The following is a 24,120-nucleotide window of genomic DNA, read 5'->3' on the forward strand; positions in this document are numbered from 1 at the left end:
AATCCCAAACACACAACAAGAAGACAAAAAATAGAGACTGAAAATAAAATCCATTAATTATCATCGATGATTCCTGCCCTTGGTTAATTAGCTATGCTTTCTCTCTCTTTTTTCCTTTTCTTTTGTGTTTCACAAAGTTGCCACCTTTTCTTCTTTCTTTTTCCTCAGTGGATCGAGGCAGCAGCTTCATTAGCCCTGCTTCTACTTTCTTGTAAAACACTTGAGTCATTGTGACTGAGGTGTTTGATTCAAAGCCCTAAGCTGCAGCTTAGAATCTCCCTCATCTGCTTTGTACTTGTACCATGAAGCCCAATAGACATAGTTCACAAAGTTGAAGCAGCTAAGGATTGCCAAAAAATAGTAAAAAAGATGCAAATTGTTTTTGTTTAGGTCTTTTCCATGCAGCCATCCTAGTTTGCTCGGTGCAATTCTTCGCGTCACACCATTGATCACTGCGACGAAAATCGAGCTCAAAAAGTACCCGAAAGAAAACGAAATCCACGTGAATGAAGTGGAGAGCGACTTCATGCCCGTGGGAGCTTCCCTGTAGAAGAATTCAAGTAACCCTACTACGGTAAACATGTCAGCAATGCCGAAAATACCATATTGGAACGAAAGCCAGAAGAGGGATATCGGCTTTGTGACGTCCTTGTTGGCTTGGTTCTTTCTCTTCACTTCTACTATGCCGGCTATTGTCATTGAGATTGCGCAGAGGACTAGTCCAACGCCGACACGCTGAAGCTGCGTGATACCTGATGGGTGCTTTGTGATTTTTCGCGCGAAGGGGACGAAGAAGAACTCGTAGAGCGGGATGAGGATGGACATGAACAGGAGAGGGATGATGGGGATTGATGGCGCTGGAACCTCAATGCGGCCTAAGTGGCGGTCCATGGTGTTTCCTTGTTGGACTGAAAATGTTTGGAGCTGAGCCAAACAAGTGTTCATGATGATGGTGCTGAAGAGAATTGGCAACATTCTTGTTAGGACCTTCACTTCTTCCACTTGTGTTACTGTGCAAACTTTCCATGGTTGGGGCTTGGAGTCTTTGCCAAGTATGGCAGCTTTGTCTAGATAACTGATTCAATATCATCAGGCAGTAATCAGTACACTACTGTGTCATAACCAAAGAGTCAAGCTTTTTCCAGAAGGGGAAAAAAAAAAAAAAAAAAAAAAAACTGCTCTACATAATTGTAAATTGTTATCTAATGAAATCAACAAAAATTGATTAAAAGCTTCCAAAAGCTTCACATTCTTTTCACCCTCAAATCACCAAACAGATAGCATATGGTCCAACAAGTTCACTACAAAAAGCAAACCACTACCACATGCACAGAAACTTTGGTGTAAACTATTCGTTATATTATCAGTTTCCTTCTTAATCATATGTTTCTCTTATGTTTTCTTCTAAATTTTGAAGAATCTTGGCATGCCAAGACGGGGACAAACGATTTGGTGAGCCTTGTTTGAACTATTGCAAATTATTAATGAACTTTTAAGCAAAACAGTAATGTCACCTGAATTGATCTGTATGTGCAATTTTTTCTTCATTATAATTTGATTCCTTTTCAATGATCTCATACAGCTGATGAGAGCTCCCAGGCTGCGGTAAATGTCTGTTTTTTATCGCTACAACGATAACCTATCACATAATTTCGACACATACATTATACACCTGTTAACTAGTAATTAAACGAGTTTGTGTGCTAATTGAGTTTGATTAGAGAGAAGGGCAGACCTGAATGACTCTAATGATGGGGCTGTCGCCGGGGATTGGGAGGCGGTAGAAAGGCTTGCCCATAGCAAGAACAGCAAACCCGATAATGGGTGCAACCGTGCATATTAAAAATCCCCAGTACCAAGCTACTTCGGTGCTAACAGTCACAATGGCTGTGACACCAATAGTTGATCCAACTATAGTACTAAGCATAAACCAGTTGAAATATGTAGCGAGTGACTTTGCTTCCTCTTTCCTGTTAAACTGATCAGCACCAAGTGCGGGAAGCGCTCCCCTCACGCCGCCTGTTCCCAGTGCTAACAAGCACAGAGAAGCATAGAGCATGGCAGCGATACGGCCTTCGACGCACTTTGTCAGGCAAGTTTCTTTTGGGTGCAAATGCTTTGAGTAAGCTTGAACGGTCGTCATCGCCAAAGCCTAAAGGTGTATAACAAAAGCATATTCAATCTTGTGACATAAGTAGAACTAGAACAAGAACAACAAAATATATGTGAATTTTCCTTTTTTTTTTTTTTTTTTTTTTTTTTTTGTTACCAGTATTTCAACTGCGCCAAAAATCAGGCAGGTTGTGAATCTGCTCAAGTATGTGTCCGAAATGAAGCCTCCAACAAGGGAGAGGAGGTAAGTTGATCCCATGAAGTTTGTGAGAAGGTTGGCGGAGTGCGCCAGATCCAAATGCATCATGTAGAGAAAGTACAGCACCAAGCTGCACATGTTTGCGACGAATGCCATGGTGTCCAATGCCAGCAACACTACAAAAACATGGATAAAATTCAATGTAAACCATAATATACAAAAGCAAGGATATTAGTAGCGTACTAGGAAGTGATTTCTGCAGACTTCTTTTCTGATACTGGGAATGGCTGCTTACCGAAAATGAAGCTGGCGGCGGTGAATCCTCCTTTTCTCTTGTCCGTCGGCTCGAGGGAGCTGTAGGTTGGCTCGGCATTCTCTTCTGCCTGTGTGCAGAACATTGTGAAACATATTAACCAAAGTAACACAAAAACAACAGACATAAACAGAGAGAAGATTTAGGTTTCTTCTTTTTACTTACCATATTTGAAAATGGAGAATAAATTAGGTTGAGAATATTTGTTTTCGCACAAGAGGCCTTGAACATATAGCATACAAAGATGCCAAGAATTTAACCCTTAAGGTATCAGATTGATTGCCGTACTGTTGTCAACTCTCTCTCTCTCTCTCTAAGTTCATGGGAACTTAACCCTTTCTAATCTCTCTGTGCGCAAAAAGAAAGTAGTTTACTTTGTAGTTGATGGTTAAATCTTGAGGTCATGGTTTTTCAGACCGTCTTGTGCGGGTTTAAAAAGTAAAATTATGTACAATGACCAAATTTTATGTAAATGAAAAAAACTATGTACAATCCAGTAAGTGTGAAGTTGTATTTTTGTTTGTCAAGAATCCGATGTGAGTCTTAATGATTCACCCAAATACAGATCTTATTGAGGCAAATGCCTAAGTAGTAAATGAGAACTTAAAAAATAGGGTAATGCTATGGAGACTAAATTTTGGAAACTAAAAGACATGAAAGTTGATGATTGATTTATTACTTAAACGTTGATAAACGTGCTCATTCCTATTGATGCCACATCATTTAGTTTGCAAATTTAGTTTCCCTAACATTAAAATATATCTCGTAAAAAATCCTAATAAAGCAAATGCATCGTACATTTCATTATAATACGTTGGTGGTGGTTTGGCATGATCATAATTGGTAATTGGCCAATTTGATTGTTATTGAATTTGTCACTCCTCAGTGCATGCACCACTGTATTAAAATATATTTTCGATCTACCACATTATCAAACTTAATAACTTATATTATTCTTTGCCTTTTCTGGTATTTGAAATTGTCTACATCATCTATTTCCCATCCTCATTATGAAAGGAGAAATGCTAACGGGATTCTCTCAAAATTCGATGTATATACTTTTTGTTACCTTATATTTTTAGTATAATTTTTGTACCAATATTATAAAATATTGTGTCAAAAATATGAGGTGGCATAGAATCTATGAAGAGTTCTACTTTTGAAAGTCTCTTTACCATTTCTAGAATGAAAGAAAGTTTTGAATGTGACCGTTCACGTCAACAAATGATTTATCGCACATATTTGAAAATTAATAAGTATATTAAAAATATTATTTGCTTGTTATTTATACTACGTACATATTAATATAACACTCTTTGTCAACAAAAAAAACCAAGAAAAATACTATGATACCCTTCCATGTTAATTTGAATAAAATATCACAAGTAATTTCGTCCAAAATTTTTTCTTCTTCCCTCACTCACATGTCATCAACGCATGCCTATTTCTTTTAAAAAAATATTATCCCACTCCCACGCTCCCTCTCTCTTTCACATTTTTCTGCAACTTCTTTTTGTTCCATATATTTTTAATTTTTATATTTACACACATATAGTGTGTAGGCATCATCTAGTACCCAAAAAATAATTGTTAACACTTTGGACTCGTTTAGATGGTGCTTTTAAATGACAGAAAGCACATTTAGATAAAAAGAAATACTAGTTGCTTCTTACAAGATGCACCTTAAATGTTTTTCCATGATTAACTTGCATTTTAACTAAGAATTGGTTTCAAAATATTTTCTCTAAAAATATTTTTAATCAGTTAACAATCAGACCGTATAAAACGATTCTTCTCTTTGGTCAACCCTATAAGGAAACCCTGGGACCAAAGAAAGAAAGCATCTACCCCGTTGCAAATTTGAAGGGGAAGCACATGAAGTCAACCGTCGTCCCATTGATCCAAATACTTTTTTAGTAGTATTAGTTGACCATACAGCTGAAAAGGAATTTGATTTCATCATGTTTTCTGGGACCAAGGCTTCAACAGATTTCATTTCTCAAGTATTTGTAGTTTCAAATAGGCCTAGCAATTCCTGACACAACTCGATAATCCAACGCGACATAATACGAAATTAACAGGTGTTTGGATCGATACAATAACGAATCGAATCATTATCGGGTAACCCGATAAGCATCTGTTAAAATAACGGGTTAGTTCAGGTATACAAGTGGGTAACACGAATTTTATAATTTTATAACCCTAAAAAAATACTATAATAATTATATATATATATATTAATTTAACAATTTTATACCCCTAAAAACTATAATAATTATATATATTAAATTTAATTTAAGAAATTGGTGACCATTGGATCGGCTGAGATTCCATTGTGCATTAGGTTCGAGGCTAATATATTTTTATATGGTACAGTACTATTGTTTTATTTCTTTTCATAATTATTTTGGTAAACTTCTCATAATTTGAATGGTTTTTAATGTTTGGTTTTTCTATACTTAGTTTATGGGAAAGAGAGTTCTGGCGTAGAAAACCTTACTGAAAACATCATCAACATAACTCTTGAAGGCAATAGATCAAGCCAAAGTTTCAATACAATTTTCTCATGATGATCGATGAAAATTGAGGATTTTGTAAAAGGAATAACATGCAAGGTTTGAGTTCCATAGGCAAGGTTTAAACTTTTGAGAAAGGCTTCACAACCTTGAAAACAAAAACTCTTTCATTTTGCATATCCTTGCACATTTAATATTTTGTAATAGACTGGTAGTGTATGGATGTTTTTTTATTAGACTCTTATTTTTAAGTGTAGGTGTAGTACCTAAACGACCAATGTGTTTTAATGTTTTGAAGTAATATTTATGTGACAATGTATGGTATGTGCAAATTTAAGAAGAAAAAAAAAAAATTTCTTAACGGGTCGGGTCATTTTACCCATTGGGTAAAGTGACCCAACCTATTAAGGACCCGTTATGCTAACGGGTGTGACACAACACGACCCATTAAGATAACATATGTTACAAGAAAACAACACGAACATGGCACACACGACTCATTTGTCAGACCCAGTCTCAAATCAGCCTAATACTAACTTATTATATATGAAGCCAAAAGCATAAATCATTTTCCGAAAAATTGTGTGAACTCTGGCTACATATATACTTTGATAGTTACACTTCTTGCTAGTTAATGCATGAGCTGTTTCCTTAATTACAAGGTTAAGAAAGAAATCCAAAACTCTCAAGAAATATTCCTTAAATTTCGCAAGTCGATGTTATAAAATACTCTAACATACGGGAGATTCAATTTAAAATACTCTTACTTCTGGAATTTTTTCGGTTTGGTTCGGTCGGTTGCGATATTTTTGGTATTTTTTTTCCACCCATATACTTAACACACATGTAGAACTCAACTTGATCAAGAGCTCCTTCAGATCATGGGCACATTCATATTATACTAATAATCCAAATATTTTTCTTTTCACCCTCTTCATCCAATAATATACTTCAGAAGTTGCTTGCATTAGGTGGCCATAGAAGGATATAATATTCCCCTTTATATATTTGTCTTTATCTTTCTTATCTTGTGACTTAATATAATTAGTGATCTAACCTAATTTCTTTAGATAAATATATATACAACCAGTTACAGTATTTTTTGTCAATCAATCTTCATTATAAGAAGAAAAAAAAATTATAAAAAGGGGAGTGAAAGAATTTGCAACTGTTACATTAATTCAAAGGAAAAAATATATTGAACCAATGACGTATTCAACAGCCTATCAATTGTGATATTAGACCACATGCTATCTTATAAAATGGCATGATAAACTTGGATTGATTGGAACTGGAGACGATACCTTTTTGACAACCAGTGATATAAGAATACGTCTAAGAGTCTAAGACAACCAATTATAGTTGGGAATTCTCCATCAACAGGCAGCACGGGTGAGGTGAAGTTCAATCAAATAATTTGATATCACTTTCAACTTTAATGGGTGCACCTCGATCATAAAGAGTTGGACCTTACCTCAAAAATGGTTTGTTTGATGTAACATAAGTTGGTCACAGAGATTGCTGCCCCACCTCCCATTTATATTTTCATCATTTAATTTCTACAGGCTTTTTGCAAAGTTGTTGCATACGTGCATGCTCCACCTTCTTCGCCCTCTCTGACTTCTCTTCCTTTTACCTCAAGATTTTACCTTCCCCTTTCAGTTAGCCTTTTTCCTGCAGCTGTGTATCAGCGCAAATTCTTCATGTCAAGTACATGTTTTCAGGCAGTGACATAAAAAGGATTCATCTGTTCACTTTCCAGGAGTAGGATTTTTTCCCCTCCTAATCTCTCTCCCTTTCCATCTCTCATATTTAAACGGTTACAATTACGTGTTTTCAGGCATTGATCACTGCGACAAAAACCGAGCTCAAGAAGGACCCAAGAGAAAGCGAAATAAAAGTGAATGAAGTAGAGAGCGATTTCATCCCCGCGGGAGCTTCCTTGTAGAAGAACTCAAGCAACCCTACTAATGTCAGCTATGCCAAAAATAGCATATTGGAACGAAAGCCAGAAGAGAGATATGGGCTTTGTTATGTCCTTGTTGGCTTGGCTCTTTCTTTTGTGTTCCACCATGCCTGCTACTGCCATTGAGATTGCGGAGAGGAATAGTCCAACGCCAACACACGGAAGCTGCGTTATGCCTGATGGGTGCTTTGTGATCTTTCGCGAGAAAGGCTCGAAGAAGAACTCGGACAGCGGGATGAGGATGGACATGAAGAGGAGAGGGATGACGGGAATAGATGGAGCCGGAACCTCAAAGGAGCCTAAGTGGAGGTCCATGATGCTTCCTTGTTGGACTGAGAATGTTTGGAGTTGTGCCAAACAACTGTTCATTATGATGGTGCTGAAGAGAAATGGCAACATTCTTGTTAGGACCTTCACTTCTTCTACTTGTGTTACTGTGAAAACTTTCCATGGTTGGGGCTTGGAGTCTTTGCCGAGTATGGCAGCTTTGTCTAGACAACTGATTCAATACCATTAGGCAGTAATTAGTACATTATTGTATCATAGCACATAAAAGGCACTAATTTCTTTTAGCAAATCGTCACGTGTGCAGCACATAAAAGGTAAGGGTAGTTGACAGATGTCCTTAGAGATAAAATTCGATGAAATTGAAAATACAGTAACTAAAGTTTGAATTTTGCGAACTGCTTCGTCGAAACTTTGTGAACTGTGTCGAAACCTAAGGCACTTTCGAGCCGTTTTCCAGTCAAAAAATGGCGAATTAGCTATCAAACAAGATATTATTCTCTTCATATTATCGAGAAGTATGATTTTCGTTTTCGAATCACTCAATTTCGTTGAGTATTGAAGAAGTTATGAACGTTTAAAGTTTACCCAGTTTCTGGCCAGTTTTTCAGTTTTTCCTCGGATCAGTCACCATTCAGACTATTTTCCAGCCATCTCCGGCAACCATTGGGCTTCCAAATAGATATAATCTTGTTCTACACTTTCCTATCTTTATTTTGATATATTATGAGTCGAATTTGGTTAAAAAACGATTGAGTTATAAAGCTTTGAAAATTGCCCAAACTTTTGGCCAAGAACTCCGGTACATTTAATGGAGTTTTTAACGGAATTACCAAAATAATTGATGGTAGACAATCTCAAGGACCATTTCTATTGATTTTCAATCTCAGGGACCAAAGTGATGTATTATGCAAATATCAATGATCATTTTGGCTAAAAAACCTTTTAAAAACTTCACACATCCTTGTCACCCCTCCAATCAACAAACAGGTATCCTGGTCCAACAAATTGTCCACTTTCAAAGGCAAAGCCCTACTACATGCACAGAAACTTTGAGGTAAACTTTTGATTGTATGATCAATTTTCTCCTTAATTGTGTGTTTTCTCTCTTTGTCAAATATGAAGAATGTTTACATTACAAGATGGGATATTCCATTTGGTGACCCTTGTTAGATTATGTTTGACATGCATGAAAGAGCTCATTTATTGGTGAACTTTAATCATGAATTAATGTAATATCACCTGAATTGAATTGTATGGATAATTTTTTCTTCAGCATACTTTGATTCCTTTTCGCTGATTTCGTACAGTTCATCAGAGCTCCCTAGCTGCGTTTAATGTCTGTTTTTTATCGCAACAACAATAACCTATCACAACATTTAGACACATTAGTTATAGGCGTGTGAAAATGTAATTAACATAGTTTTTGTGCTAGTGAGTTTGATTAGATAGCAAGACAGAACTTTGACGAGAGAGAGAGAGAGGCAGACCTGAACGATCCTTATAATGGGGCTGTCGCCGGGGACTTGGAGACTATAGAAAGGCTTACCCATCGCGAGAACAGTGAACCCGACAAAGGATGCAACAGTTGCTATCAAGAAACCCCAGTACCAAGCTACATTCATGCTAACATACACAATCGCTGTCACACCAATAGTTGCTCCAACTGTAGTACTGAGCATAAGCCAATTGAAAAATGTCGTGAGCAACTTCGCTTCCTCTTTCCGGTTAAACTGGTCAGCACCAAGTGCGGGCAGTGCTCCCCTCACACCGCCTGATCCCAGTGCCAACAAGCACAGGGATCCATAGAGCATGGCAGTGATACGGCCTTCGACACAATTTGCTGTGCAAGTTTCTTTTGGTTGCAAATACTTTGAATAAGCTTGCGCTGTCATCATCACCAAAGCCTAAAATTGTAACAGATTTTATAAAATTTTGTGAGATAAGTAAAACTGGAGAACTTGAAGAAAATAACCAAATGATGTGAATTTTTTACGTTACCAGTATATCAATTGCGCCAAAAATCAGGCATGTTGTGAATCTGCTAAGTATGTGTCCAATATGAAGCCTCCAACTAGGGTGAGGAGGTAAGTTGATCCCATGAAGTTTGTGAGAAGGTTGGCAGAGTGCGCCAGATCTAAGTGCATCACGTATACAGCACCATGCTGACCATGATTACGATGAATCCCATGTAGTCCAACGCCAGCAACACTACACAGGCAAGAAGAAAATGCAGTGTAAACCAAAACATGCAAAAGCAAGCATATAACTAGATAGAATTCTAGACAGAAGTGATTTCGAACACCCTTTTACTGAGAATGGCTGCTTACCGAAAATAAAGCTGGAGGCAGTGCATCCTCCCTTCTTCTTGTCCATCGGCTCGAGGGAGCTGTAGGTTGGGAGAGGAATTTAAACTTGAATATAAAAAGCGCAGTGCTAACCATGCACCTCTGTTAGTTTTTATAATTTAAACTTGAATTATAACTTCAAATGAGATGGAGTTGAGCAGACTCCTACGGTTGGCGCACTTCCGTTTTATGTTAGGTTTGCAAGATTTAGGTTGTTTTCGGAGGATGTTTGATGTAAAGTTTTGGACTTCTGCAACTATGTAGACTACTTTCTGCCAAATTTTCAATTTCAATGTAAAGGATAATATATGCCTCAGCCCATATCTATCAAATTTGAAGATATTATGCAGTGTTTTAACACCATCTTAATTGGAGGTTAAGGAGATCAGACCTGGTGTGCAAGTCTCCTTTGTGGCAATCTCTCAAAACCATAATTGTCCAACCACTGAAATGTCGAATTCCAGGCTCATCAGAACCGTCTCGTGCTGTGGTTGCTGCTCGCTCCCGGTCCAGTAACGGCTGCAAAGCTACTAATGTAGGCTTCATTTCTTCGTGTTTTCAGTTAAATCGCTTACCTGAATAAGTAGGTCTTATATTAAGAACAGTTATCTCGTATTTGAACAACTAGGTATTAAATCACTTTCTCAAACCGACTTTCTTACATTGTAAACGACTATTATGTTCAATTCTCCCGTCCCAATACCACTTGTATAAAATTTTAAAAATGTTTACCTAACAAAACGGCCGTACGTACGTTCTACTAAAACATTAAACAATTTCATCCCAAACCCAAAATTACTCAAATGTGCCAAACTTCAAAAACCAAAGCCATCCTATCCTTATTGCAAGGATGCAACAGCCTCCAACGGCTCAAAAAAATCCACGCCCACGTCATCACCAACGGTCTCCAACCCCACCCCGCCATTTCAAACAAGCTGCTCAACTTCTGCGCCGTCTCCGTCTCCGGCAGCTTGCCCTACGCTCAGCTGCTCTTCCACCACCACCTCCAAAACCCACAAACCCAAGACTGGAATTCCCTCATCAGAGGCTTTTCCAGCAGCCCTTCTCCTCTCCAAGCCATTTTTTACTACAATCGCATGCTTTCATCTGGTTCCGATTCTTCTCCTGATACATACACTTTCTCCTTCGTGCTCAAGGCCTGCGACAAACTGAAGGCCCGGAAGAAGTGTGAAGAGATTCATGGAGCTGTGGTAAGATTTGGGTACGAGAGTGACGTCGTTGTTTGCACCAATCTTATGAGGTCGTATGCGGGAGATGGGTTGATTGAGAGTGCAGAGAAGGTGTTTGATAATATGCCTGAGAGAGACTTGGTGTCTTGGAATTCTATGATTTCGTGTTACTCTCAAAAGGGCCTTCACCATGAGGCGTTGAAGATGTATAATGTGATGAGGAATGAGAATGTGGGTCTTGATGGGTTTACGTTTGTTGGGTTGCTTTCGTCTTGTGCTCACTTGGGAGCATTGAATACTGGAGTTCAGATGCATAGAATCGCTAGTGAAAAGGGGCTTCTGGGGAATGTTTATGTTGGGAATGCGCTTATTGATATGTATGCTAAATGTGGTAATTTGGATAGTGCTCGTAGTGTGTTTGAGAGGATGCGGAAGCGGGATGTTTTTACTTGGAACTCCATGATTGTTGGGTATGGAGTCCACGGTTGTGGGGATGAAGCAATCTCATTTTTTGGGCGTATGCTGGTGGAAGGAGTCCAGCCGAACTCCATCACATTTCTTGGTTTGTTATGTGGATGCAGTCACCAAGGCTTGGTAGAGAAGGGTGTTGAGTACTTCAATGTGATGATCTCTAAGTTCAATGTTAAGCCTGGAATTAAGCATTACGGGTGCCTGGTGGATCTGTTTGGCAGAGCTGGGATGCTCAAAAAGGCACTTCATGTTATTAGGACTTCGCACGCCCAGGACGATCCAGTCCTTTGGCGGACCCTGCTTGGCTCTTGCAAGATTCATAAGAACGTAGAAATAGGGGAAATTGCCATGAGGAATCTAATCCAGCTAGGGTCATCGAATGCAGGGGACTACGTACTTCTTGCTACAATCTATTCAAAAGAGAAAAATGCAGTTGGTGTTGCAAAGATGAGAAAGTTGATTAAATCCGAGGGAGTAAAGACAACTCCTGGTTGGAGCTGGATTGAAATTGGTGATCAGGTTCACAAATTTGTTGTGGACGACAAGTCACATCCTGACACTAATGAAATTTATTGGAAACTGAGAGCAGTTGTTCATCGAGCTGCTCTGCATGGTTATGTGCAGGAGAAACCTCTTATCACAACTTCTGAGTTTCCCTTCATAGACACAGATTGTTTAGGAACTTCTGCTTCATGTCACAGTGAGAAGCTGGCAATCTCTTTTGGCCTGGCACGAACTCCAGAAGGAACGCCTTTACGAATAGTTAAGAACCTGAGAGTTTGTAGAGATTGCCATTCGTTTACAAAGTTTGTTTCACAAGCTTTCGATCGAGAAATAATTGTTAGGGATCGTGTTCGGTTTCATCACTTCAAGGGTGGATTATGTTCATGTAAAGATTATTGGTAACTTATCCTAGTGATTTGAATAAAATGAGAATTTTTTTTCCATCCAATAAATTTCCCTCGTGCCATCGAGATTTCTCGAAAAAAAAAAAAAAAAACGAATAAAATGAACACAGTGATGCAGAACACTGGAAGTTCATAATCTAATCTGCAAGTTGTAGGTTTGAAGCACGTAGTATTATAAATAAATACTTGGAAAATTTGCTTTTGTTCCCTTGAAGAAGGATTCCAAATTATCTTCATCCTTATCCGTTAAAAGTGAACTCTTTCAGATTTATAGATGAACTGGGAAAACAAGTATATTTTTTCAGAGCAGGAATGGCAATTAACCATAGATTTGCATATTAAACTCATTTTTTAAGGTTCTTTTAGCTAAAATGGTCCAGGATATTGACATAACTCCTCATTTTGATCATTGAGATTGAAAATTAATAGAAATGGTCTCTGGTTTGTCCACCGTCAATTATTTTGGTCATTTCATGCAAAATCTCCGTTGATTTGTGAGTATTTTTGTCCAACCAATCCCTTCACTTGCTTTTTCATTTAACATAACATTTTCACAGAATGGCCAAAATGATTGACAGTTGACAAACTCAACAACCACTTCTATCGATTTTCAATGCATGAACTAAAATGAGGCGTTATGCCAATTGCTTCATTACTTCATTACTTCCAATTGATAAGCTGCACTCAGAAGCAAGTCTGTCCCATCGCTGCATCAAAAGCCATTTAGAAAAACAATAATGCATGCTCGGATCAACAAATTTATGCACCAAATTTACTCACCAAACGACGTGTCAATATAAGCGTCAGTATTTTATTTACCACAAATAAATCTGGTTTACATCTATCTAATTTTAGTATATATTCTCCAAAACAAGCATATGCTCTTGGAAGTTTCTTTCTAATTTTCTAAATGTTACCTGGAAGGAGCTTAATGATGCCGACGTGGTCTTCTCAAAGCTGCTCGAAGGACAATTAGTACTTTATAAAGTGTGTTAAGTGATGCGATTAAGAAAATGATTGATGAAGTTGGAGATGAAGACCCTCCAACCAAAGATGCCAAAAAAAAAAAGGATGAAGGTAACAGATAACAGAAAAACCATTTGCCGGAAGCAACCTCCAAAACATGACAATTCTGAGAAGTAAATGTCTAAAACAATGGAGTCTAAACAAAGGAGTTTGTGAGACCCCACTGGAGGGTAGAGGCAGTCTTAGCTTTGCATACATTCTAACAACTCAACCAAAGGAAACAACAATTGCATTGGCAACCTTCCACATGCAAACAATATTTTATTCATTTATTTGAGTTAATATTGTCTAAGTTACAGAGAGAGATTCGAATTTAAATTCTAAAAGATGACACGTTGCGTTAACCAACTTAGTTACACTAGTCGGTGGGTGTAGCCCAAGTAGCTCTTGTGGTGCCCCGTATAATACTTTCAAGTAACCGATTACATTAAGGCTCCTAATGTTGTCTTGTGATTTCTTATGATGGGTTGGAAGAACTGTTTCTGGCGACTTCGTCAAATGCAATTTAGGTGTGCACATATTCATAGAGAAGAAAATCAAGTTGCAAAAGCTTTAACTTCTTTTGGAGCAGAAACTTATGCTTATTATTGGTGGTCTACAGTTCCAGATTTTGTAGCCTCTGCTCATGCTTGTGAAATTTCGTTTTGTTCTTATTATTGTTTTCGTTGATTGTTTTTGCCTTTGCGGGTCTTGTCATAGTCCCTGCGCTTGGATCATTTTCGTTTACTTTCATTTATTATTAATATACTTGGTGGATGAGGGACATATAGGGGTGTAATGGCCCTCTCCTCTTCTAGAGAGAGTAGGTGTCGCAGTAGGTGTCGCACACGTGACCATTATTGAATAGCTAATCTCGCATATTCTTTGCCTAAATGTTTAGATTTCATTTAGCATATTGCAATCGCATTATATTGATAATGATATTAAAATCTGATTCCATAATTAAGATTAATGGATTGTCCTATTTGCTTGGTGAAATATATATCCATATTCTCGATTCCCCTATCCATTTTTTTTCTTTCTATTTTTAATTGTACCAACTTTTGTTGGTAATAAGAAAACAAATGGACAACTTATTTGTATCAACATTAAGAACAACTAATGACAAAATTAATGATTTTTCAACTTCATCTAATTTTTGTTTCACAATTTGTTGTTTGAAAAAATGAAAGTATATGAAATTTATCGAACTCCGTTAGTGATTAATCTAACAAAATCTTTATTTGACAAAAAAAAAAAGATGGAATGTATCGACTCATCACATTGAGGTTAAAAGGTCAATTTAATGAAGAATAATGTTAGTGGACTAAATTTGAAAAATAAATGACATGTCACAAATAAGAAATAAACACTTAAGTGATAATCCAATTATTTCTTGTGATTTAGTTTACAAAAATTAGTCTACACATTTAGTCTCTGTAACATTACCCTTTGGTGAATAGAATGAGGTGACTCGTAGCCTTTCACTTGGTATTGATTAAAATGATCAAATGCATGTGGTCCAATATTTTAGTGAATAAAATGTCGAGTTTTCATTCATTCATCCTGAATTAGAAACTCTCTCGTTTTCTAAATTATTTTAATAATTTCGAATCATTCCTTCTTTTATTAATAATAAAATTGAAAAATAAAAAAGCTCAAATGATCAAATCCCTCCCCTTCCATGAGTTGAATTATTGAAAAAAAATTACAATCCAGCTAATCACACAAAAAAGTACAAACTATAAAAGTACAAAGGCTTACGGTTGAAATATTGCTTCTCAATTGTTGGTTGAAATTTAAAAAAAAAAAAAAATGTATTACAAAAAACTAAAATGTCAAATTAAAAGCAATAAAATCATAATGCATGTAGCACTTTACATGCCATTATTTTTATATCAGAAACAAATATGATTTAGAGTTAGCTCATATTATTATTTAACAAATAAAAAGCTTCGAGATGACAAATACAGTGCGAGCTTTAGTACTCCAAAAACACTCTCATAAGTGATTTCTCTCACTTTTTACATTTAGGTTGCAAACATTGTAACAGAATATCTACCGCATAACAGTTAATTATCATTGCAAAATTTGGCACACCTGTTCAATTATATATAAAAATATAAATAAATAAAAATACGCACACGTATTAAAATGTGTAATAAATCTCACAGGGTCAAATTACAAGTAGAAAAAAAAAAGAAAGATGTATAAAAAGCCATAGAATTGGGCAATCGTGTTGAGAAGAATCGTTCATATGATTTATCATTAATTATAATTGAGCGCAAAAAAAATAAATAAATAAACAAAAATCTTCAAAAACGAAAAATAAACAAAAACATAAATCTTATGTGGGTCAGATCCGCTGTAGGCGCGAAGGGCCGCAAATGGGGTCAACGCTCTGCTCATAAAACAGAGGGATGGTCAAGGACTCAAATGTGACTCATGACTTAGCTTTGGGTCCAAATCTCCAATAAGGCAAAGGCATGCCCCATGCTTTGCCTTTACCTTCACTCACAACATCGACAACAAATAATCAAATATTACCAGCTTTGCTAAATCAAGCAAAAACCAGACAGTCTCAATTACGGGAAGTGAATTCTGCACACGTCTTTTTCTTCTTCTTCTATACGTTCTTATTTACTTTTAGTGTTTGGATTTTGAAAAAATGATTTATGCACACTTTGTTTTACTTTATGCAAACTTCTATTTAGTTCTGATATATGTATTGGATAAATCAAAACAAGAATCAAGAAACAAAAATAAACAACCATGTGCATAAAAATACTTACATTCCCCCCTTGGGGTTCCTTGAGATGTGCTTATCTCTCCACTTGCAGTTAACGTATTTTCACTGTACGAATTTCATAATCAGAACCGTTTAATTTCTTAATCTTCATTTGAAGATAATCGGTGCAAAAAGTTATTTGAATAGGAGATCGTTCAGTCATTCAAATGTGTAGACAAATGGACGGTTTATCATTAATATATTACTTTGTATTTGATTTATTTGAAACATTTGGATGACTAAACAATGTCTGATTCAAATGATTTTTTTTGCATGGATATTCTTCAAATGATATTAAGAAATTAAACAGTCCCGATTATAAAATTTCTACAATAAATATACGTTATTTGTAAGTGAGAATGCAATAATAATTCAACAATAATAATTTACCAATACGTACCAAAAGCTTCAACATTCAACTACTCTGCTATAAGCCTATAAGTACTCGGCCCACCCATCATTTCCTGTTCATTCACACATCCACTTTTCTCTACCCTTTTGGTGTTCTTGCAATAGTCTGTATTTTCTTTCCAATTACAACCACCAACAATGGCGGCCGTCTTTGCTCTCTTTCTTGTGGCTCTTGCCACCGTCTTCGGCAGCTCTGCCGCTGATCCTGACTTGCTTCAGGACATTTGCGTTGCCGACTACGCCGCCGGTAACTCCCTCTTCTTCTTCTTCATCAGTTCTTTATCTATATTGCCAGTGTTTCAGTATTCTAGTGCTAAAAGTGATCACAAAAGTTCATGTTAAAACAAAAAGACTAGAAAGTTGCCACGTTTCCTTGTCCCCTCCATTATAAAGTTGACACTGTTCATCAGTTGCTTTTCATGTTGTAAATGATTTCTGGAAAGTTTTGTGTCAAATATTCCATCTTTTCTTTAATTTATAATTTATTTTTATTTTTTTGGTTATTTTATTGTGTTTAAGCCCAGTAATCATGGATCAATCACATTGAGCAGTTCATGATTTCTGGAAAAATAAGAACAAAAACCATGATTAATTACCCTCTCTTCGATTACTTTTTGTTGGTTAGCTTTACTTTCTCTCACTTTTTTGCTATTAAGCCAACTAATCATGACCTTAAATTTAATTAGCCCCAAGAATTAAGTACATGAACCAACTAACACACAAGAACCTGATTAAGAAAACCAAATTCATGGTTTACGAAAATTAAGTACAAGTTTTGCTTAATCCAACTCAACTGCCGTAACAGGCGTGAAAGTCAATGGGTTCGTCTGCAAGGACGCAGCAAAAGCAACCGCAGAGGACTTTTTCAGCGCCGGACTAGCCAAACCAGGCCTCACCAACAACACATTCGGCTCCCTGGTGACAGCAGCCAATGTCCAAAAAATCCCCGGCCTCAACACCCTCGGCGTCTCGCTCGCCAGAATCGACTACGCCCCCGGTGGAATTAACCCGCCTCACACCCACCCCAGAGCCACAGAAATTGTTTACGTTCTTGAAGGAGTATTGGACGTCGGATTCATCACCACGGCAAACAAGCTGATCAGCAAAACCATCAAGAAAGGTGAAGTCTTTGTGTTCCCCAAAGGGTTGGTTCACTTCCAGAACAACAAAGGGAAGGATCCGGCTTCCGTGATCGCCGGGTTCAACTCTCAGCTGCAGGGCACGGTGAACATTGCACTCACATTGTTCGCTGCCACGCCGGAGGTGCCGGATCATGTGCTGACGAAGACATTCCAGGTGGGAACCAAGATGGTCGACAAAATAAAGTCTAGGCTTGCACCCAAGGTCTAGGGAAGGGTAAAGAGGCTTTGAATTTGTATGTGTTTGTGTGTGTGTTTGTTTTACAGTTTGGTGGGATGGCAGTATGTCGTCGTGATCATTGTATGCATCCTCTCTCTTTGATTAATCAAAAGTTGTTTGCATTTTTGCTTCTGTGGTTGTTCCTTCAAGATTTTTTACATGTAATTTTTCACTTTGAGTTAAATTTGTTAGCTTCTATTCATAACAATGGGCTTCCGAACGAGAAGTACTTCTAAGCAACGGGGACGCCATTATGGCTATATTATTATTGAGTGAGAAAGCTAAAACGCATGACAGGTATTAATGACTTGAGCATGACAGATATTAATGACTTGAGATACTAAGGGAGGGGGAAGGGGGAGGTGAGGAATGAACCCACGCCGGAGTGCATAGGGATTATTCTTTTCCGCCACTGCGGTAAAGCATCATCTGCAAAAATAATGTTACATTTTTTATTTTTTTACAAATAATATTTACTACACTAAGGGGTGGATGAGTTAGCTAAGCCTCAGGGGTGGATGAGTGAGCTAAACCTCACAATGGATTAGCAATAATATGGTTCAAATTCACCTCTTGCGAGAATCGAACCTAAAACCTCTCACTTACATGTGAAGAGGAATACCACCACTACTAGACCGTAGTACAAAATGGCAATTGTTAGATTTATTTGTTCCAAACTATATAAGAATTAAAAGGAAATATTTTTGTTCATCACCCTATTTATCGCCGTCAGATGCGTTTAAATTTCAAGATCTAGGTAGAGGATAGACACAAATCTCGAAATTTAAACTCATTCAACGATAATAGATAAAATGATGAGTATTACCACCACTTGAGAGTGATAGCAAAAATGCACCTGAATTAAAAAGCACGTCCAGCTCACATGTTTTATATGGTAATGGCATAGAAGCAATAATGTAGAATAAACAATTAGCATGAGTTGGGAGGGATTAGGTGGATTATATGATTAAACATGTTAAAAGCTTAATTTGGATATGATAAATAAACCCTATTAGGTTAAAACCGTGATTAGCTGTTGCTAATGACACTATTGTTTAACCATCATCGCAACGTTTCAGCCAAATGAAAGTCGAAAGAAAAGAAAACGCTTCTGCTCCCTTTGTATTTACTCGACTTTTCTCTTTCAATTCAATCAACCACAAAGCTTGCAGTGAATTATGGACCAATTTGTTTTGGATTAACATTCAAACTAGGTGATGTATTAACATTCAAACTACAGTTACGTATACAATATTCGGATGGAAAATGATTTCCGCACACTTTTTTTCTCCCTCTGTACTCCTCCCCTTGTGTTTGCCCGTCGTTTCGCCTTTGATTTATTCAACACAAAAGCTACAAAGGAGCACGCAAGCACACGTGGAGTGCAGAAATCAGTTCCCTGTTCGAATTCATTTTTTATTTGGAGAAATAGATAAAATTAATAGATAGAGTGACTCAAATCGGTGCAACGTAATTGCCAATTCAAGCAGAACATGAACGGCAATTCATCTACCCATATAACTTCAAGTTTTAGATAAAACATTTCAATCTGTTCCGACTAAAAAACTGTTAAATCAAAACGAAATCAACAATACTTAATGCAGTTGGACATAAAGCACCTGAAAATTGTAAAGGTTTTACTTCGATCCAGTCTGCTGCCTGCCGTCGGGGATTGCAAATAGAACAATGGGTTTTGAAGGCCTGAGGTAGGGAACATCGCATCGGAAATATCCTTTCCTCTCCAGTTGCAGTATATCCCCACGCTTAAGGTTTCGCATGTTGGAATCCCCAAGCGCTGCGGTCTCCCTTTCGGTACATGGGTTAACAACATCGACGAAGTCCTCGTCTTCCTCGAGCTGAGGTCACAAGTTACAAAAAACAAAAAAGGTAACTCAGCCTGTATACACCACTTTAAAGAAAAGAATCAGCTGACTACAGATAAGCCATAGACCCCCAAGTTACGTTTTTGTCCTTAAGGAAAGAAAATCCAAGGTGTTTGCAATCCACAGATTAATTCATAAGTAATATGCTAAGACGTATAACTTAATACTCGTTGATTGGGACATACCTTCTTCTTTGTTATCAGATGATCAAACTCCATCAATGAGAGCTTAACTAGCTCATCTGATTCAGGGAGCCAGGTGAGCTTCAATTTTGTGGTCTTGACAGAACCCTCAGGATGCAAGACCCCTGTGAGTTTGAGATTTCTGTCCGTGTCTTTCTCAATTCCCTTAACAATGGCGTTCCCCCAATCCATTAGGGTTACTTCCTCATCTACTTTGATGGACTCCGCATCAGCATAATCTAGCCATATCCTCCTTGTGTATGTTGTTGCCTTCTCCCCAGCACCTTCATACTTCTTATGCCTAGGAATGATGCGGACAAATGGTTTCTCGGGACCATTAGTCAGGGTCAACAACACGCGCCGCTCTTCGATGACAGCAGTATGTCTTGGGCATACAGGATCAATTATCTTCTTATTAATAGTCCAGAGTTTGTCCCATTCCATGAGATTCAGATTTTTTGAAGCCCCCTAAAACATAATAGTACAAAATCAGTTACAAAATTAATGATTCAGAAGAGTATAAATTGAATTCTCGACTTATGTATACAAAATAGTACCGAGTAAGGAAAAGCAATTGTGAAATTAAGGACATAAAAGAAGCATTGGTCAGGCATTATATATTTATATGTTATAGGCATAGCTCATAACTTCTTTGATGCATAATACTAGGACAGAGTAGTGTCCTACCTGCTCAAGAATGAATTGTATTAATGCTTCAACTTTGAGACCTCTCCGCACAATTCCTTGAACAGTTGGAAAACGAGGATCATCCCATCCACTAACCTTCTCATTTTGAACGAACCACAAAAGCTTGCGCTTACTGAGAAGAGTATAAACCATGTTCAACCTACTGAATTCATAGATATGCACTTTTCGCAGTCCCATATCCTCTTGAACTCGATAGTACTGTGCATTGCGGTCGTGATACTCACTAGATCGAAGTGCGTGTGTAATACCTTCTATAGAATCAACAAATGGACAAGCAAAATCATAAGTTGGGTATAAGTTGTACTTGGACCCAATCCGATGATGTGGTGTTGGATTGCAGCGATAATAAACAGGATCTCGAAGAGATTTGTTTGGATCCTGCATATCCAGCTTCCCACGGACACAGCACTCCTTACCCCTCTTAGACCCATCAATCATTTCATTCCATAATTTCAGATTCTCCTCTACACTGTTGTTTCTACATTTTGATTCAATGCCATCCATCCTTTCTTTCTTCATCTCCTCACGTGGCGTATCATCAACATATGCTTTACCCTGGCGAATCAGATTCTCAGCCATTTCCATCAACTGCGGGAAGTAATCTGAAGTATAGGTAACCGTTTCATACTTGATACCCAAAGTCTCAATATCCTTGAGAAGATTGTCCACAAACTCATTGCTTTCTTTATCAGGATTTGTATCGTCAAACCGCACAATAAGCTGACCCTGATACCGCTGAGCAAAATACTGATTCAATAATGCTGCTTTTGAGTGCCCAATGTGAAGATAACCACTGGGCTCTGGTGCAAATCTCAGTCGAACCTTTCCAACCTCCGCTTCTGGAAGATCTACTTCAAATGTTAGTTTGCTTCCTGCCTTACCTTTCTCAGATACATCTCCATTTACACTCTTCAACTGCTGATCGGCCTGAGTGCCTTTTGTTTTAGTTGCGGTTGGCTTTCCTGCGCCCTTCTTGCCAATGAAGGTAGCTGTGACTTCATTCAGGGCATCACCATATTCGGCTAATAGTGAATTGAACCACCGAGAAAGGTTTGGATACTTCTTTGAATTCCTCAAACTCTCCCATCTTTTCCCAGTTCCTGCTAAGAAAAACGTATTAGGGCCGGTTCAGGATTTGCCTTTTTGACAGCCAAAAGCGCTTCTAACTAGTTTGGTATATTAAGTTAAAAAGCATTTCCGGGTCACAGAGGCGCTTTCTGGAAAAACACCTGCTAGGTGCTCCTTCAGAAAGCAACTCTTTTAATAAAAATTGACAATGGTTACAATACAAGCACGTCTAGCAGAAGTGCTTCTTACAGAAGCAGTCCCAAACCTCCAAAAAGCACTACTTTTAATGTTACTTGTCCTTAAATTTCTACTTATTCGCAACCATGCCATATAAAGATCAAAAGTAACGACTAACAAACCGTGAGAGAAGCAAAGCTATACCTGCAAGGCCTGACCAGATTGCGATATCGGCGATGGACAAAGATTGATTAGCAAAAAAGGTACTGCTTCCCAGATAGTCATCCAAATGCTTACAAGCACTCTCAAACGCAGAACCCTGTGAAAGCACAGGCGCGTACTCAAGCCACTCATCAATCTTCCCGGCTTCGAATGGATTGTCACCATACAATTTCGCAATTCGGCCGATGTATCGGAGAAGTACATTTTTTCCATGCAATTTCAACCTAAATCCAAAGATTTTTGAGATGCATTGAACATGTAGTTTAACCTTTTGCCAAAAAAAAAAAAAAAAAAAATGGTACAAACAAATTTCATGGGGCAAATAGTAAAAGGGTTTAGGGTTTACCCATTGGAGAATTGCAAAGAATAAGGGGAATCGGGAGGGAGAGAGGCGTCCGTGGGGAGAGAGATTCCGGCGAGCTGGGCGGCGAGGAGCTCCGCGAGGGGAGGGTTCTCGGCGGCGAACGAAACAGCCTTAATCTCCATCATCAGAATCCAAGGTGTAGATTTTGCTCCTGGACTTGTTGCTTGATTGGCTGCTGTAAATGTATTGATTGAACGAAGAAGATGAGATGAAGAGAGAAACGCAAACGACGGCGACGATTGCGAAACCAGACAACTGATTCAGTGGGCGTACTAAAAGCAACTCAAAACTAACGGACCGGACCGATGGGCCGTTTTCTTTCCTCAATCAGGGCTAGTGTTTAAAAATAAACTTGTTTTGATCTTTAGGAATATCAGATGTAAAACAATGCAGCTGAACGTTTGATAATTGTATTTTTAAAAGTGATGGGTATGAAAAGCAGTGTAAATGCATTTGGAATTTTTTGATGTGAAAGTGATATAATTGTATATAATAACGATGGTGATGAAAGCAAAGGCTGTGATGGTGGTGGTGGTACCAATAAAGGGGTATGGTGGTTGGCTACTAAGGTAATAATGGTGGTAAGGGCAAGGACAACAGTGATAGTGGCGGTTGTGGGTTGTGTTGGAAATGCTGGCGGTTGTGTGGGTGGTGGTGGTGGTGGCGGCGGCGACAACGATGGTAGTGGCAGCTATGGTTGTGGTGGTAGAGGTGGCGAGTATGGTTGTGGTGGTGGTTTTAGTGGTTTTAGTGGTAGTGGCATGATTGTGGTGTGGTGGTGATGGCAACAATAGTGGCGATAATGGGACTAGTGGTGCAAGAGGTTAGGGTATGTAATGAAAGGTGGTGGTCACTTTGCTTTCCAATGATAAAATAAGTCCAGAAGGATAAATAATGTTATTTTTTTGCAATTAATGAACGTATTACAGGAATTGAAAATATTCATTGAAAATAACAACGGTGGTGAAGGCAATGGCTGTAATGGTGGTGGTGGTACCAATAAAGAGGTGTGATGGTTGGGCTGCTGAGGTAGTAATGGTGGTAAGGGTAGGGACAACAGCGATAGTGGCGGTTGTGTTTATGGTGAGGGTGGTGGTGGCGGCGGCGGCAACGATGGTAGTGGAAGTTGTGGTTGTGGTGGTAGAGGTGACGAGTATGTCTATGTTGGTGGTTTTCGTGGTAGGGGCGTGATTGTGGTGTGGTGGTGGTAACAATGGTGGTGATAATGGCACTGGTGGTGTAAGAGGTTAGGTTCTGTAATGAAAGGTGGTGGTGACTTTGCTTTCCAATGATAAAATAAGTCTAGAATTATAAATAATGTTTTTTTTTCTTTTTTTGTGCAATTAATGAGCGTATTACAAGAATTGAAAATATTCATTGAATACTCAACTTCGCTTTTTATTAACGCAACTTTCAAAAGCAACCTACTGATTCTTTTAAACTATGCGGAATATTTTATTTTTACCAAATATTTTTTTACTGCTTAACTTTAGAGTGAAATAGTTTTTAGTGAAAAATAACAATAAACCTCTACTCCTATCTTTATAAGGAAAACTAATAAAAAAACTTGAAAACTTTGAGTTTTAACGATAAAGACAAAATAAAGAATAAAGTAAATAGTACCAAGATTGCATTTTTAGTGTAA

The 24,120-nt window shown here is 37.9% G+C and overlaps 4 protein-coding genes and 1 pseudogene across 4 annotated transcripts; 2 read left to right on the forward strand and 3 right to left on the reverse strand.

The window, feature by feature from the left end:
* Nucleotides 1-225: 225 nt before the first annotated feature.
* LOC137744667 (protein NRT1/ PTR FAMILY 4.5-like) lies at nt 226-2,855 on the reverse strand. Its single transcript, XM_068484433.1, has 6 exons — nt 2,790-2,855; nt 2,607-2,694; nt 2,270-2,487; nt 1,736-2,152; nt 1,515-1,639; nt 226-1,075 (listed from the first exon to the last, which is right to left on the reverse strand). The coding sequence occupies exons 1-6, from the start codon at nt 2,853-2,855 to the stop codon at nt 226-228; spliced, it is 1,764 nt and encodes a 587-aa protein (XP_068340534.1).
* Nucleotides 2,856-6,976: 4,121 nt separating this feature from the next.
* Nucleotides 6,977-10,285, reverse strand: LOC137745536 (protein NRT1/ PTR FAMILY 4.5-like; annotated as a pseudogene).
* Nucleotides 10,286-10,542: 257 nt separating this feature from the next.
* LOC137744044 (pentatricopeptide repeat-containing protein At3g56550-like) lies at nt 10,543-12,307 on the forward strand. Its single transcript, XM_068483907.1, has one exon. It carries the CDS (start codon nt 10,543-10,545, stop codon nt 12,304-12,306), a length of 1,764 nt encoding a protein of 587 aa, XP_068340008.1. The 3' UTR covers nt 12,307.
* Nucleotides 12,308-16,590: 4,283 nt separating this feature from the next.
* On the forward strand, nt 16,591-18,001 carry LOC137745911 (rhicadhesin receptor-like). The gene is made up of 2 exons (XM_068485944.1): nt 16,591-16,759; nt 17,318-18,001. Exons 1-2 carry the CDS (start codon nt 16,651-16,653, stop codon nt 17,860-17,862), a joined length of 654 nt encoding a protein of 217 aa, XP_068342045.1. The 5' UTR covers nt 16,591-16,650; the 3' UTR covers nt 17,863-18,001.
* A 1,366-nt stretch (nt 18,002-19,367) lies between these two features.
* LOC137744966 (glutamate--tRNA ligase, cytoplasmic-like) lies at nt 19,368-22,910 on the reverse strand. Its single transcript, XM_068484795.1, has 5 exons — nt 22,458-22,910; nt 22,094-22,335; nt 20,624-21,744; nt 19,940-20,404; nt 19,368-19,727 (listed from the first exon to the last, which is right to left on the reverse strand). Exons 1-5 carry the CDS (start codon nt 22,598-22,600, stop codon nt 19,509-19,511), a joined length of 2,190 nt encoding a protein of 729 aa, XP_068340896.1. The 5' UTR covers nt 22,601-22,910; the 3' UTR covers nt 19,368-19,508.
* Between the last annotated feature and the right edge of the window lie 1,210 nt (nt 22,911-24,120).

This window comes from Pyrus communis, chromosome 9 (assembly GCF_963583255.1).
Source record: "Pyrus communis chromosome 9, drPyrComm1.1, whole genome shotgun sequence".
Classification (NCBI taxonomy): Eukaryota; Viridiplantae; Streptophyta; class Magnoliopsida; order Rosales; family Rosaceae; genus Pyrus; species Pyrus communis.